The 17,181-nt window shown below is 38.8% G+C and overlaps 1 protein-coding gene across 2 annotated transcripts in view; it reads right to left on the bottom strand.

Moving 5' to 3' along the window:
- Nucleotides 1–17,181, bottom strand: part of MET (MET proto-oncogene, receptor tyrosine kinase) — a 69,378-nt gene that overhangs the window by 7,623 nt on the left and 44,574 nt on the right. The window contains exons 10-16 of one of the 2 annotated variants that reach the window (XM_053942196.1): nt 15,588–15,806; nt 9,586–9,732; nt 7,384–7,540; nt 6,425–6,565; nt 3,802–4,032; nt 1,322–1,402; nt 517–698 (exon numbers count right to left, since the gene is read on the bottom strand). In XM_053942196.1, the coding sequence (XP_053798171.1) occupies nt 517–698; nt 1,322–1,402; nt 3,802–4,032; nt 6,425–6,565; nt 7,384–7,540; nt 9,586–9,732; nt 15,588–15,806 (1,158 nt within the window). The remainder of the gene's footprint in view (nt 1–516; nt 699–1,321; nt 1,403–3,801; nt 4,033–6,424; nt 6,566–7,383; nt 7,541–9,585; nt 9,733–15,587; nt 15,807–17,181) is intronic. The other variant, XM_053942197.1, reaches the window with a different exon arrangement.

Here is a 17,181-nt window from a genome sequence, read left to right as displayed (position 1 = left end):
GGAAATGGGGAAGATTGCTGATAAGAGAGTATGCCTAGTTTGTAAAACAGCTCCTGTTTTTCTTTCTTAAGATAAGAAGAAAAAATATTGATAATAAACGTAGCGTGACACTAGCTGGACACAGAGTTTCCTTACCTAGGAGTTGGAAGAGCAGATGCTGATGACTGGTACAGCTGTGCTAAAGTCAACAGAGGTGTGCCACTTTAACCAGCAGATGATTGGGCCCATGGACATAGATCTCATGAACACATTTGTTTATAAAGAGGCTTATGGATGGGAAATGAGAAATACTTATTGGTGATAATTTCTGGGAAACATTCTAGAGAGGAATTTGAGGGGGAGGGGAAGGAGTGGCACTGCTGTGGCTGGGCTCGATGCCAGACTAAGCAAGTGCTAAAGGTTAAGGTGTAGTTACAGCAGCAAGTTGCAGACGTAATGTAATTATGAGAGCTTTTAAGTGTTGGAGCAGGGCGTGGCCAGACTTGCATTACCTTTTATGCCTCACCAGGTACTTACATGAGTCTCATTCCTAATGAAGTTTCGAAGATCTCCATGTTTCATGTATGGAAGAACAACTAATGGGGATCCTTCATTGGGCAAACAGATTCCCAGGAGTGACAGAACGTTGGGATGAGTGAAATCTTTCATGATTATTCCTTCTTTCAGAAACTGAGCTACTTCTTCCAGGTCTGTAATCCCTGAGAAATCCAGTAATAAAAGGAGTTAATTAAAAGAAACAGAAACAAACTAGGGTTCATTTCTCTACAGCATGTCGTTGCACAACAAAGTGATAATGAGAGACTACAAATATGCTCTCCACTTCCCACATTACAATGAGGTTATGTGCATTGGTTTTCCTACAATGACCAAATACAGCCTGTTGGTAATTTTAATTCTGTTTCTCCATTTCTTATTTTGAATGACTTAAAATTGAATAACAACACTTGAGTAAAGTCCTTAATAAATGTTATTATATTATCTTCCTGTTTTTTCAGCAGCTTTGCCCACTCTTCAGCAATTTAACTTCTAAACCCAAATCTTCAGTACTCAGTAGAAAAAAGAAATGACACTACCTTTCCCTTATTTTCCAGAGTTTTTTTTTCTTTGTAGAGGAAATATATGGACATCTCATTTGATGTAAAAAATATATGCCAATGTGTTGTGGTAATTTGGAGTAACTGGAATTGCTTCAAAGAGAAATCTGATTCAGCTGCAACTAAGAATCTTTGTTTGTGAATGTATGCTTCACTGGAATTTACTGGTTCACCCCAGTTATCTTTGGAATTAATAGTAACATCTCACAATTAAACATGTAACTCACTATTCAGTGACTTCACAGCACAATGAATTTTCCTGCTATCGTTATCCAGCAATGTCCCATGGTACACACAGCCAAAATGTCCTGAATAAAAAAAATGAGCAATATTGGCTTTAAGAAGTAAAATTAGCTTTCTGGTATTTTCCACTGGGTAGCAATTATACTGTAAGAAAGTGATCACACTCCATTTCTATCCAATTCCCAGCACTTGTAATATATACTTCCTAACTAACATATTAAAATAAATGGAATCGGACCATTACATAAAACCACCATTCATAAAATCACCATTACATAAAACCACCACTATATAAAACCACCATTACATAAACTGAAAACTCTACTTGCAGCACAATTGGTATTTCTTGACCTAAATGGGGAGTATAAGTAATGACAAGGCTGGCGCCACAAATATTTCGTGTTCTTGTAATGACTAAGCACATGAAACCCATGTCAGCCCATTCCCATCATCTTCTCCTGTGACATGGGTGTCAAAGGACGACACCTGGAAGGCACGGGGAGCAGTTAGGAGCTGACATGACCACTGGATTGGTGGTTCCCAGTGATATGCAAGCCAATGCCAAGTGGTCCACTGGACTGTACAAACTTCATCCATCTGATGGAAAGGACAACCACTCTGGGATTTCTCAGGTCTTGCTATTCCATGGAAAATGTTGAATGTTAAAAGTGATGTGTTGGCTGTGGATGGTTTGGGAGTTGCTCTACTGATCACAGACTGATGACACCACTTGGCAGTTTTTTCTATGGCCTAGTTCCAAGTATAAAATATAACTAAAAGAAGAGGAACAAAATTTGCCTTCTTTCTCATGGTCTAAGCAGTAGAATGAACTGCCAGGGACAGAGAAATCCTGTGCTTTCCTGCCAAGCAAATGATGTTGTCTACCAAAACTTACTATGAGAAGTCAGGTTTACCAGCTTGGGAAACAGTGAAGTTTGAGCACCAGGTTTACACATTAATTTCTCCACATCAAATTATGAACATGCTGTTGTGGCTTCCTTCACAGATGAACTATTTACTGGACACTTTTAAAATACTAATATTTGCAGTTAGAAAGCATAATTTTTTTTTTTTCTTAAGTGTGAGCTCTACAGAGGACAAGACAATCTGATTAATTTTACTACATTCCAGTCATAAGCTCTGGTCAGACCTCAAGCTGGCTTTGCTTTTGGCTTGACGTAAAATTAATCCAAAGTTTGTTTTATAAAAGCAACTAAAATCCCATCAGACTTGGATTGCTTGGAGCCTGGGCAGAAATCCTAAAGCTTGGATTGGGTGTGTCTAAAATATTTTGGGGTTTGGCCCATTTCTGGTTAGAAGGGAGAAAATTTAAAACGTTAATTATCTTGGTGTTATTCCAGATATTTTTCGACATTTAAAAAACTGGAAATTACTTGGAGTTTTCCAAAACAAAAAAGAAAAGAAAAAGGCCCACCCTTGCTTTGGGGATAATGAAGTGTAATACATAGACGTGAAACACACTGACACATTTTGATTTGTGGCTCTTGTCCTGCAGAAGAGGCATTAAGAATATAATTTATAGCCAATTTTTTATCAGTATTCTGGTACTCAACAAGAGACCTCTCATGCATGATCTGTAGAAATACTGAAATACAGTTTGTACTTTGGTTACTAATAGGTACTCAATCATACAGAGTTTAAAAATGTCCCTAACAGAAATACTGGCTTGGGCTGTGAAAGGTAAAGGCAACTTGCTTATGAAGATGTAGAAGAATAGGAGTGATGAGAGAAATTTAGAGAAATAGGAGATTTGCTAAATCAGGGACAAAACTAAGGGGAAGTGAATCAAGAGCTACATATTTCTGCAGCTGGCATGAGAGGAATGAGGTGATAGGAAGAGCATTTGCTGGGAGGAAACAAGCAGCAAATTCCTCAGAGCTGGTGGAAACTTGAGTAGGGAAAAGGGGTGTGGGCATTTCACCTGGGCCATGGGGACTTTTACTGTATATACTAATGACTGCGGGAGACTCCTGTGCCATGTAGCAATCCTGACAGATAATAGGCTCTAAGTTTGAGGGCACTTGTGTTCCTGCCTCAGCATCCCCTGCCATTCTGGGTGCCTTAGGTTCACATAATATCCTGTGGCAGATTCACTCCCATACGACAGCCTCATGGATCAGAAGCCCTGGCTGAGCTTTCTGTAGCCTGGAAAAGGGTGAGAGTGAGGCAGCTGGAGGGGGACCAGCAAGTCCATGAGTTCTAAAGAGCCTCATTAGTTGGCAGACTCCTTCCTTCTGATGGCGTCTTCTCCAACTGATTAGATGCACTGACTTCAAAGGAAAGCCCCTTCATTACCCTCCTGATTCAGTCCACGGCATGCAATGCTATAAGAGCTAAAAATCTTGAAAAAAATCTCTGTAGAGACATCTTATTCAGAATGGTTTATAACAAATGGGTGTGCAAAAAGAGGAGCAGTTTGCAGTGTAAGAATTGCAGTACTCACCTCTTCCTATTACTTCACTGAAGTGAACGATCAGACTGTCGGCACCAATAACCACGTGCTGCACTTCTTTGACCAGGTCAGGATTTAAGGCACTGATGTCTATGTGGACATTACTTTGGAGAAGTGGACTGGCTAAATCTGAGTCTCCACTAGACAGAATCGGGGAGAGGTCAGAGTGAGGATACTGGGCAGGTCTGCATGATCCATTCTGAGACATGCTTGGAAATTGATCTGCAAAATGAACAGAAACTGTTATAATCCTTTCAAACTTCTCCTTGAAAAATTAAGAGTTTTATTGCATTGGTAAGAAAGGTTTGATTTTATCAGTTTGGAAGTGGCTTGGCTTTACGGAAGTTCTGGTCAAAAAGGGAAAATGAAAATATGCATTGGTAATCTGCCAACCTCCAGGAAAACCATGTCACTAGAAACTTATGCTTGTCTCAGCTCTACTTTTATGAAAGAAAATGGCAAAACTTCCACTTTTCTGAGGGGATGGAATGAAGCCTTGTCACTTCTTGCCAGATAGAGGTTATAGCATTTCTAGCAAATGGGAGTAACAAGATTAAAACAGAAAAATGACAGCAATATGGGAGGAGGAGGAGGTAAGGAACAATTAAAAACATGAAGCTTTTTATTATTGTCATGTTCTAATTTGGTAGGGAACTTTACACTTCACGAAGGCTTCCAAAAGGCTGGTGACTAGCTGTATTTATCCAATGGTAAATATTCAACCAGGGAAATGCCTAGAGGTGATTCATTTCCTGTAACTGCTGAAGATATTACAGTTGGTGCTACTCATGAAAATAACATGAGCCATCTGATATAGCAGAAACTAAAATATTTCAGTAAATCTAGGAGTATCTCTTTGAGATTTTTTTTATCAACAGCATGTTGTTCAGGTATTTAAAACTGGTTTTGTTTAAAACCTTTTTCCTAGCATTTTGTGTGACTGAATGAAATAACTCTGTTTAGTTTATACCAATATCAGTTTGAAATTATTTCAGTGGAGTTGATGAGCTGAATTTAGTCTAGGGTCAAAAACAAAAAAAAAAAGGGGGAGTAAATCTACCCCCAGAAATTGTCAGGTATCTTATTACAAAAAGTAAAATAAATTGTACAGACATACTTTATTTAATTCTGCATAAAACTTGTGATATTTTTATAAAGTGTTTTTATCACTCTGGGTGCTGAGAAACACTCTGTTATTTTATCTAGGAGCAAAAATACCAACTCTTACAACTTACAAATAAATTTATTTGTAACTAACTATTATTAAATATTAAGTATCTATTTAATAAACACAGTAAAATAATCTAGCCATGACTGCAAAATAATATTAACAGCTGCAAAATGTAAACCTGCATGTTTTCTAATGTTTCTTTTATTTCATCCTTTGATAATATTGACATGGACATTGCTACAGGAACATTAGATAAATGCACACCCTTCTTGGATGCACTTTCCACTGTGCTATGCCAGTACACAGTGGCTGCAGGACCACTGTGGATTTACCTTCCACCAAGGATCTTTGCATAGTTTGTCTCATGTACCACTTTCCCTTCTAACCAGTAGCACAGACTTTTCTTTCCCTTTGGAAATTTTTCAATCAAAAAACTTCTGGTACGAGCTGGTGGCAGTAATTAAAGAATAATACGGGAAGCTGGGAACAGGCCTGTGTCTCAGATAGCTCTGTGACTGGGGCTTGCAAAGGTGGACTAAAGATTTGGAGTTATTTCTATTGCATTGTATACAGCAGCACCTGAAATAGTACAAGACTATGTCTATACCAAGACTAACAATTATCTGTGATATCTCACATACTATAATGTGGTAACTCGTACAAGATAAAGGCTCTTTAATGGTAATCACAGAACATGGTCTCCACACGTGTTAAAGAAGCTTAGCATGGTATGATAAGTGTAGCAGACTACTCTTCTGAAGAATATCCACTTTAAAATCATATTATACAGCACAAAAATATATTTGGTGTAGGATTATTCTTCCCTGAGACTGGCATAACAGTGCACATGGAGATCCATTCAATTTGTCACAATCTTCATATCTTTTTAGCTTAATTTTTAAAATTAACATTTCTGCATTATACAATATCCCATATTACAGGAGGGGCATTAACAGACAAAAGAATATCAGTTTAGAAAACTCCATGTCCCATGTCAGGCCAACAGAACTGCTTTATTATAATTGTAGGAAGTCACTGGGACACACTAAACCTGAAGCCACTTGATGTTATTAAAATCAAGCCTTTTCTGAGGGGATTCGTACATGATGTGATGGATCTTATGACAGCACAGAATCACTATATACACTAGCTCCTAAGAACTTGTGGAGCATACTTATAGAGAGTTTTTGCTAATTGTATTTTATTTATTCCTTCAGCCTGAGTAAAAGTAAAAATCCTAAGCACTTTAATCTTGGGAAGCACCTGAGAAGCTCAGTTAAAATAGCAAGCCTGTGAACACATGAGAGTCCCAAAAATGCAGACACAGACAAATCAGATGAGACACTGAAATTAGGATACTGATCAAAATAGATATCCTCTGAAGACATATGAAAATCAAGATGTGTAAAATATCCTCCATACTGATTCCTATTAGAGGCATACCTTCTAGAAAAGTTGATCTGTAGTCTACAGATTCGCTTGAAACCATTTCTGTTGTTGGACTTACACTCCTTGCACTCACCAGCCTGTCCAGGTGAGGAGTGTGCACTCTGCCATCATAACGAACTAGGTCGCTTCCCAGATCTGAAGGGGGAGGAGAAAGCAGTATTAGAAAATCCTCATGTTTTTGTTATGCCACTATTGATTTATCTATTTATTTAAATTTAGACGTTCTGCTCTGCTGGGAAGAGGGTAAAGTTGTTGCTGTGGCAGATATGCAGGACTTGAACTTGAGCTATTTTTAGAGTGCAAGATTTTCTGCAAAAAAATCTTGTGTTGAAGACCCACTCTTAGCTATAATGGAAGATCAGAGACTACTTTGAAGACTCTAGGGCCAGCTTCATGGTCTGACTGTGACAGTGCATCAGGACAAGACTTGGTTATACACTAGCTCTTCTCTTCCTCCCACCTTACATAGTGTGGCAGCTCCCACTGGAAGGAAACTCAGACACAGGGGCCAGAGAAGAACCAGAGTCTGACAAAGTTCTTGATTTGGGGTAAAAAAAGACCAGGAGACTGCAGCGCACTGTGTCTTACACAACTCAGGCACAGCCTGGAGGAATACAGGGCAACTGGATGAAGCTGAAGTACTTGTGATTCCATGCATGTCATTTACTCATTCCCTCTTCCAAAGCTGATTAGGGAAAAGAAGTTACTAAGTTTTCCTAATAGCTCAGAGTTCCTCAGAAATCCTTCTGCTTAAGGCATAATGTGGCCCTTCACCCAGTTCAGGCTCTTGCCAAGCACCAAAATGCAACTAAATGTTGGGACTTGATTGTGAAACCTCTGCTGACAGGTTACAACAGGGCAATGCAAGGCAGTTAAGCAAAGCATAAAATTATGTCAGTTTTTAAAATCTAAGATAATAATGGAATTAGTTGATGGAATTGACTATGATGGACCTTTGATTTGTTTCTTCTTCCTTCTCCAGAAGAAAACCACCAAAAAGATAAAAATTAAGATTGATGTTGAAAGAATTCCAGCAATTAGTCCCGTGAAATTCTGATCTTGCCGGATCAGCACTTTTCCGATAACTGTTGACAAAACTTCTTGCTTCCACTGAAATAACAAAGAAAAAAATAGTGCAATGATTTCCAAAGACAAGTAAGAACTAGATTATTAGTACTAAAGTATGAGCTGATATGTCTCATATGCATTAAATCTTGATTTTGTGATGCTGTACTGTAATAAGACCCTGTGAGTGGAGAAATTGTTATATTGGTGTACATGAAAACAGAGCTACATGTTTATGACTAGTTTCTCACCTTCAAGAGCTCTGGTAATGTTTATGACTAGTTTCTCACCTTCAAGAGAAGAGAAGGTTACTACCACCTCTGGTAGTAACACAGCTCTGTATTTGACACACGGCACACACAGCATGCAGTCACATGCACTCTGGATAACAGGGTTCCACTGTTACCAGATGCTAATTCAAAATGTATAATTCATACTTTTACTCATATAGTGCATGGAATGGGCCTATGCTACATGGGCTGACACGCACATTAAAAAAAATAGCCCAACTGTCTTTAATGTGTGTCCTTCTGGCATAAATATGCTGTAACATCAAACTCACTCTCTTGTTGACAGCATGCTTGCATTTTAGTTCTCAAGGTCATGTGAGCCTGTCCCTTGCCAGATTCTAGCTTGCTAACAGTTTAAAGAAACAAAACTAAACAAAAAAACCAACCCCAAAAACCAACAACCAAACAAGCACCAAGGAGCTAACAGGGAAAAACTGTTTTAGGTCACACAGCACTAGCTCAGTCAGTTGGAATGCATTTGGCCATCTTTTCTCTTCCTCCTGTGGAATTCATCCCTCTGGGTACTGTAATGATGGATTTGCCCGTCAAAAGAGCAAATTTTCTTCTTCACTGGGCAGACTACAATTTCTGAGTCTCCTTGCCAGTAAACAAGTAGAAACCTTGTTTAACCCCTTTATGTTTTGTTCTTTTCTGTGCATGAAACATGTCACACATATCTGTTTCTTAGAAGCTAAGAAAATATCAGAGTAGAACTAATTTAATGCAATGTTAGTCCTACTTGGATGTGTAAAAATACAATATATTAACTGAATACAACCTGTGCACAAGTATTATATGAAACTAGGCACTTAGAAATCTGGGAGACCTACACCAAAAGGAAGAGCTGCATCTAATTTTGTAGTTTGCCTGATATATCCAAGAAAATGAATACTTTAAAAAAGGAATTTATATTAAAATAAATTACTAGTTACCATGATAATAAGTCAAATTAATTATTACTATTTACTTAGGTTGCAGTAGCACATAGGAATATCATTCACAGACCAGGATCCTGTGAGATTAATGTCTTAAAGACATTGAAAAAACAGATGTCCCTGCTTCAAAGAGCTTACATAGACTTTGATCCTAACACCACTTACATGACCAGCAAAGTCTCCACTGTTTTCAGAGAATCAGAGTGCAGTTTCACAGTTTAAAGGTAATCCCATTCCAATTTCTCTTTTTTTATCTTTAAAAAAATACAAATGTATTGAAAGATTTATGTCTTATTCTATAAATCGGTATGTCTATAATTTAAATTTGCAGTAGCACACTGAATGACTCTAATGAGACCACCTTTAAAGCAATGACTCAATCATTTGTCCTAAGTGTCTTCTTCTTACAAAAAGAACTGAAACGAAATTATAAAATGCAGACAAAAAAAATTATTCGGGAAAGATTTGATCCTCTTGACTGCAGCAGTTGTTGAAAAAAGAGCTTGTGAGTTCCAAACTAAAAGTACTCCATTATAGCTTCTCATTGTTCCCCACATGTTTCCTCTTGTGTTTGGATTAATAACTATAATTTTATTTCTGTGCTTAGTTCAGGTCCTACTTTGTGCCTAAGGCTCCAGAAAGTCTCTGTACAAACAGGTAATAACAACAGTGACGAACATATTGATTTTAAAATAGCTGTTATTATTTGAATTTCCATCCCAAACAAACAGGGACAGAGATATCTCTGTAAGCACAGGCTTAGGCTTAAATTTTATTTAGACTTAAAGTTTATTGGTTCAATAGTGACACTGTGAATAATAATAAAAATGGCATTAATATCTCATGTGCGGTGTAGTTGCCTCACCTCTATATTTAGCTCACTGTTGGATTTCAAGAGATCACTGGGAACCGTACACAGAATAGATTCTGACTGCAGGAGAAGGTTTTCGCAGCTTTTGTTTCCAACTTTTAGGACCTCGCCTTTAACAGCTTCTGAATCAATATAATTTCCCTTGGAAAAAAAAATCAATTTCATATTACATAAACATCTCATAAAAGTGAAGTAGTTACAAGCCTGGAAAATATTTTTAATGAAAAATAAATGGTGAAATAAAAGACTAATGAGAATTCACACTGTTCTGTCAATATGCATGTATAGGCTTATTTCATGTAAATGTGACTTTGACAGAGGAGCCAGTGTAGGATGGTAACTTTACAGATAAAATCTGCTGTCACTCATACAGCTCATACAGACTTCTGAAATTTTAAATGTCTGAGGGATTAATCCTGTTGGTCCTGTTTAGATTTTTGCATAATTTGTTCAAGAAAGGACACATTATGTAATGCTGTTGTTTACACAAAACTGGCATTGTATTATCCACAAGCTAAAGGCATCTCAAACATTTTGTTTTGCAAGTGGTTATGGTAGCAGAAATGAAGTTTTCAAAAAGAAGTAATTAATTAAAATAATACACAAGTCTGTTAAAATCATGTTCCACAGACCAAAAAGGAAAAAACCTTGGTAAAGATGAAGAATGAAAAGCACACTTCTTACCCAGAAAACCTGCTCTTACATCCCAGACTTGGACGAAAAATTATTGCTTCTGTTATTGTGGCGGCAGAATCCAAAGGCCAAGTTTAGGATCTTTTGTGCTCAGGAGCACATCTCTATTTAAGAGCTGCCCTAGCCCATGTACAGCCCAGTTCAAGATGAAAGAAGAGGCATTTTAAGTGGGATCGAAGGGGAGAAAGGAGTATGGGACTAATAGAGGCTATTTATATGGGCTGGATCTGGGAGTTTTCCATGAGAAGGGGGGAAGGTATCACAGCTGACACCACTGTGAAGATGTGTATATTGGAAAGAAAACAAGAACCCCATTCTGAGGGGCAAAAAATAATCTTACTTTGGCATATGTTTTAGATCTGCTTCAGAATGAGACTGAGCCCTGGGAAAATGGTAATAAACGTATAGGAGAGCCAGCTTAATGTCATACTTTAATGGCAAAGCCACACCCCAGGTAAATGATTTTTAATTGCTGGCCATAAAAGTCCATTTTGCACTCTATCTTCTGTCTAGTCAAAGCCATTCTGTTTGGTGTTAAGTAATAAAATATTCCTGGGCCAGGGAGCATATGAATGCTTATTGCTTTTTCGTTTGGAGACTTGTGGCAGATTGTGAGCCATTCCTGTTCAAATCTTTCCTCTGAATGATGCACCTCAAAAGACCTGAATTTAATTCTTCCATCTTCAGGATAAATATATTATCCTGAAGAGTGTGGTTGAGTGGTCTCTTCTTCTACACCAAAGCCTAGAATTTTTTCTCCACCAAAACTGATGGAAAAATGGAAAAAAAAATCATACTTGTATTTCCTAAGGTGGTCTTTAGCCAGTTATAAAGATGGTAGCTTTTACTTATAACTACGACCATTACGTTACCATTAATATAGTATAGATTCAAATATATTCACTATGATATCTAAATATATTAAGAGTTTCAAAACGCTTTCAATAGTGGTTTTGCTCTTCTCGGGACAACAGAATTTGCCTACAATTTTAAGAAAAGGAGGAAACTGGCTCCTGTGAGAACTGGAAAAAAATATTTCCACTTTTCAAATGTGTATTACACCCTTCTTGGTGAGTAAGGCCCTTGAATGCAAGCTGGAGAAGTTAATCTTCTAGCTGTACTGGGTAGCTGTTGCAACCCAATCTGATAGCACAGCCACCTCACAACTTTTAGAGGGATGGGAATAACTTGGGTAAAACTAAAAGCAGCAGCAGAACAGTAAACAAACTAAGGTGTGGAAATTCTGAGACTGGTGGCAGAAGCATTTTTGAGGCTCCTAAGCAAAGTGAGCAGGTTGACTTGGGAAGGAATTACTGCAGTTGCAGAGGTTTCTCTTCAGCTTGCTCAAAAATACCACAATTTCCATATTGCTCTCTTTTGGACCAGGTTTTGAGAGTAGCAATTTCCTATGTGATGTGAAAGAAGATTGACAATAGAGTGACCTATAAAGAGGCAAGAAGATTTCCTTAGCATTGTCTCATAAAGAGTTACACTGACTTAAGAATAGAGTAGGCAATATAGTAAGTCTTGTCCTACTCTGAGTTTTAAGACCGAAGTGCTAGAGCACATCCAAGATCTCATGCCAGTTGTTACACATTGAATTACAACTGTACTATGCATTTCTCTAGTGGAAGATTTATATTTGTAAATATACTTTAGTTTCTGGTGGCCCAAGCCTAGGCCTTCTCTAGAGCAATGCACAGAGTCCCTGCACCATATTAGTGCACAATGACAACCCCAGAACAGACCAGGCCTCTGGGCTAACAGAAGAAAGATGCTTTTCTTATTTATTTGTTGCTTAGGTGTTTTTTTTTGTTTTGTTTTTTGTTTGTTTTTTTGTTTTTGTTTTTGTTTTTTTTTTTGTTTTTTGTTGTTTTTTTTTTTTTTTTTTTTTTTTTTGGTGTGTGTTTTTGGGGGGGAAGTTTGTTTTTTTTTTTTTTCCACAGCTAGGATGCTCTTGAGTGTCAGCAGCCCAGCTTGCAGGTCTGGATCAGTGGCTTCTGGAGGAGGCAGCAAGTGGACTCTATCTTTTTCAGCAGACTTGGCAGTGAAACACCAGAATTTCTCCCGCCCTGACAGCTTCCCATGTTGGCAGGAGATGGGAGCCCTTCTGAAGTGGTGTCTTCATGGTGTTGAAGCAGAGTTGTCTGGTACCATTCTGTCATGACCCCTTTGACTGAAGCATGGTGGGCACCAAGAGACTTCAAAGAGCCACATAGCTGGCAGAGGAAGACAGTGATGATGTGGGATGTTGGGAGGCTGGCACTGAAGACAAGGAGGACTGGCATTTGTGGCACACAGTGCCCTGACTGTGTTTTAAATAGAAAACATAATGTTTTCTTGTGTATAACATTTTCTTACAAAAACATCTTGTGGTCATCAGTGGAAACCAAACAGAACATTTCAATTGGTACCCACTGTCATTTGACAAAAGCCAAATATGTCACACTAGATTAGTTAGATTGAAAAACTTGTGATAAAAGCTCCCTGCGCCCCTCTGAAACTAATTAAGAAAGAGATAAAAGAACTTTGGTTTGGTAGAACAGACTGTTCACTGAAGCAAGCTGCCATTTAATTTCATGCTGAGCTTGCTTAATTACTCCACAAAATATGATCATGAGGGATGAGGCATGTAAACTTGTGTGTGTGTATTTTTGAATGTGGGTACGGGTGAGGGAAAAGTGTTGCCAATATGGCTTGTAATGCTCTTTTGGCTCCTGACTAAAATTTATGAAAGTTGTCTCATAGTTTTGATAGAAGCACCCCACTATAACTAATTCTATTTAGAGGAAGATGCTAAATTGATGCCTGTTCATGCTTTGTTCTAGCAGACCACCTTTCACTAATGCTGTTCTCCAGCTGGTTGTCAGGAAATAACCAGGACATTAGGGTTAGGGAGACATCTGCCTTGGGTGCCATCACCACAGGTCAGTACTACAAAATTGTGACTTTGGTCAGTTCTCACTTTGACAATCCTCAGTCAGCCTTTCTTATCTAATCTTTTTTTCCCAGCAATAAACAGCACCAGAGACTTCGTCAGGGAGAATAAAAGAGTAAGCAAAGTAGAGAGTTAAAAATCCAACTAATTTTTGACCCTCTGTGTCTCTGAAAATTATAGAGCAAGTCCTCATGGACGCACTTCCAGGCAGAGGAAGCACAAGAACACAATTGGGAACAGTCAGCACAGGTTTCCCAAGAGTGTATTTTGCCTGCCCAACCTTCTAGGTGGACAGGACTGGCTCTCTAGATGAAAGGAGAGCATTGGACAAGCAGGCCTTGGTTTTAGCAAGTTTTGCAACACAATCTCCCTGGGCAATTAAAAAAACTTAGGATGGTGTAGATGATATATAAAATGAGTGAAAAACAGATTAGACAGAGATCAAATCTTTATTTGTCAATGGCTGATAGTGGAACCAATACTGCTTAAAATCTTTTGACAGCTTGGGCAAAGATATAGGATGCACTGTCTTTGAGCTTTCAGATGATATCAGATTTAATAAAATTACTGATATGCTGGACCATAATGTGAAATTAGGCAGCAGGATGCCACTTCAGTGATGAAGGCTCAGCACACATTTTAGCAGCAGCAAAGCAAGTAGATTGAAGGTGATTGTTTTGCTCTGGTTAGTACTTGTGGAGCTGAATTGTGAGAATTGTGTCAAGTTTTGAACTCCACAGAAAGAGAGGTACTACAAACTGGATGAAATACAGAAGAGGGTTACTGAGCTAGGAGGGGAGCTCAAGCATAAGATAGACAATGCAAGGCTAGTGGAGCTGAGTGTTTTAAAGATGTAGAATCTCCATTCTTGGAGATTTTCAAAACTCATCTACACAAAGCCATAGGCAGCCTGACCTAATTTTTAATTTAGCCCTGTTTTGAACAATGGGGTTAGATTATGAAGACCTCCAGAGGTTCCTTCCAATCTACATTATTCTGAAATTTTCCCCAAATTAGTCCTCTTTCCAACTGGTTGATATGCATGACTTGGAAAATACTGGAAAACATTGCTGTCATTGCACAGAGGCACTGAGCCATGCAGCAGCTATATATTCCCAGATCTGTTGACCTGCACACCAGAACTCTTTTTAGCGTATCTCCATAACTGAGCAAGAGCTTTGTTCTGCATTGAGGAAGAAGTGATTGTATGGCTAAGAGCTTCAAGCAGAAAAAACAATGTAAAAAGTAAAAATCAGACCAATTATTCTTTGGCATTTGCCTAAAACACTTTGCAGAGATGGATTAATATGCAGAGTTTGACTGGAACTCAACATGGCTGACAGGAACTCTGAAGTAATCCTTCTGATGTCTTGCAGCCCAGAAGTTGGCCCACTGGACCATGTTGGATTCAAAGACTTTAGGACTTTAAGATTTCTTCATTGCAATAGGGGAAAGGTTTTGGCTTACAGAGCTATGCAGGAGTGACAAAAAGAAACTACCTAAGCATTAAGACTGATTATTTTCCATAAACATTTTTATCAATTATATTTTATATAAATGATAGATATCTATGTAAATAACATATAAATGCCAATAAATTTTCATAAATTTACATACTCAGTGTAAACTAGAAATATCCATATTTATACCTTTTCTATTTAATACTCAGAAAAAAACTAGACTTCAAGAAATTGAACTCTCACAAAATGGATTTAACTTTCTCCACAGCACTGTAGTAGAGAGTGACCTGTGCTACTGAGGACCCCAAATTCCTAAGAGATGCTTCTCAGTGCTATGTAGGCTACCCTCAGTGCACTTTGAAGAGGCATTCAGCATCAACTTTGCATTTTTCATGGATCTATAAATATTTAGGCTACAGCAGTGACTGATCCTCATGAGTGACTTTGTGCACAGGCCAGAGTTTCCCTCAGCTCAAGAGAACTGAAGAAGCCAGACCACATCTTTTGTGAGGAAGGACACATAACCATGTGACAGTAAGAGCCAGGGCTCGCGTACAGACCATATACTTCATGTTCTGGGCTGCTGGCCATGTTTAATCCTGAACTAGTGGTGCAGCTTACTGCAGTCAGAAGCTGATGCAGTGTGGTCCTCCCATGAGAACAAGGAAAACCCCTCTCCCACTTCACCTGATGACAACAACCACCCTGGTACACACATCTTTGTTTTCAGCTCTTCGTCTTTTAAATGGTGACAACCAGGCTCGGGTGAATGCAGTACTGAACACAGTGCTCTCTCTGCCCTCGCTTCCTTGGGGCTTCCTTTATTTCATCAAAATGTCTGTTCCATGCTGTGCTGCTGATGTGCACTTGCAAATAATTGAAAAACTTATTTCAGCATTTCTTACCTTAATTTCCAGAACATTTTGGTTGCCTCTTGAGATGAACACTGTCTTTTCAAAATGCTTAAATACAGGATTATTTACGTAATCAAAATCAAAGTACAGGGAGCTGACACCATCAAAAATAAAGAACACTTTGGTCACAAAGGGTGGTTGGAGATTGAAATCTTTCAGTGAAGGTGTTGTACAGCAGATTATCTCTGAGCTAGAGCGGTGGCTACACGCCTATAAGAAAGAAAAAAGAGGTAATTGCAGTATGTACATGCAGAGGAAGTCACTGATTAATGCAACTTTCTTTAACAATACACATATATCAAGAAAATAAACACCAAGGGTCTTGTTCTTCTTTAACCGAAGCAAAATCCTGATCAGTGCTACACAGCGTTTAGCTGGGAGAAAAGTATAAAAACTTCATGTCAATGGTGTTTGCACTCTTGTTGAGGAAATGTTCAAGTAAACAAGCTTCCTGGCCTGATTGTTCACAGCACTTTTAAAGTAAATATTTTGCAGATAATTAACGGAAAATGATTTCCAAAACCAAGGACCACCAGGAGGCTAGCCTGGTGTACTAGCAGCCATAGTTCAGGTTACCCAGCCTGTCACAGTGACTGCAACATGGATTTCTCTTTCTTTTTCACTACCAAAGCAATAGTAAGGGACCAGAGGACAAGGTAAAAGCCAACAATACTAACTGGAATAGTGGAAAACAGAAGTAAAGCACTGTTTACCCACAGTGCAGCTAAGTCGCTATGTTTCCAGAAAGGCACTATGGACTCTGTGAGAAAGGGCTTTAGAGCCAAAGCTACTGTGGATTCTGGGTCACAAAAGCTCAGCAAAATGTATCTTGTCTTCTTTCTAAAAGTGTATACTTAAGGTCCCAGATGTGTGGCACTTGGTACATAGTCATGTAAGCTCCTGCTGAGAGTGTTGCCTGTGGGACATGACTTGCACTGTATCTCGGACCAGCAGGGATAAGATGTTTCCCCCCACTGTAGTGCAGGAGTTACCTGACAACAGGCACGAAGCCACACCTGCCACTACTCCTGATGACAGCCTGCAATGGGGAAAAGCTGCTGGTGCACCCCATGATCATGGGGATCATGATCATGAAGACCCTCCAGAGGATGCTCTGTGCTATGCGGATGTACAAAATGCAGGACTCGTCTGAATTGCCTTTGCAGTTGACAGAGGGACAATGGTTCATCTAGAGTGGGTTTCATTTAATCCACTTTAGACAACAATCTAATCTTTAATTAGATTAATGGTGCTCTAGAAGAGTCAATTTTGTCTAGACTGTGAACGTTTCTACAGGAGTACTTTGCTTATGATGTCAGCAGCACATCTACAAACACCAGTGGGAGGCACAGTGCATGCTGGACTGCTCCACACAAACTGCAGAGTGGCTTGTTTGTATTGTGTACCCCCTTCCTGTGCCTGCCCTTCATGCTGCTTACCAACGATATGGTTGAAAGACTTCTGGCACAAACAGAGTTGCTTCAGCTCCACAGAAGTATTTCTCTTCCAACTCTACAAACCTTCTGTAAGTAGTAGTCCCTTGTGCACTGTGCCCTGAGAGCAGATCAAACTTTTTCTTTTTTTA

Source organism: Vidua chalybeata, chromosome 5, assembly GCF_026979565.1.
Source record: "Vidua chalybeata isolate OUT-0048 chromosome 5, bVidCha1 merged haplotype, whole genome shotgun sequence".
Taxonomy (NCBI): domain Eukaryota; kingdom Metazoa; phylum Chordata; class Aves; order Passeriformes; family Viduidae; genus Vidua; species Vidua chalybeata.
Note: the sequence above shows the minus strand (reverse complement) of the source record. Positions and strands in the feature narration are given on the sequence as shown.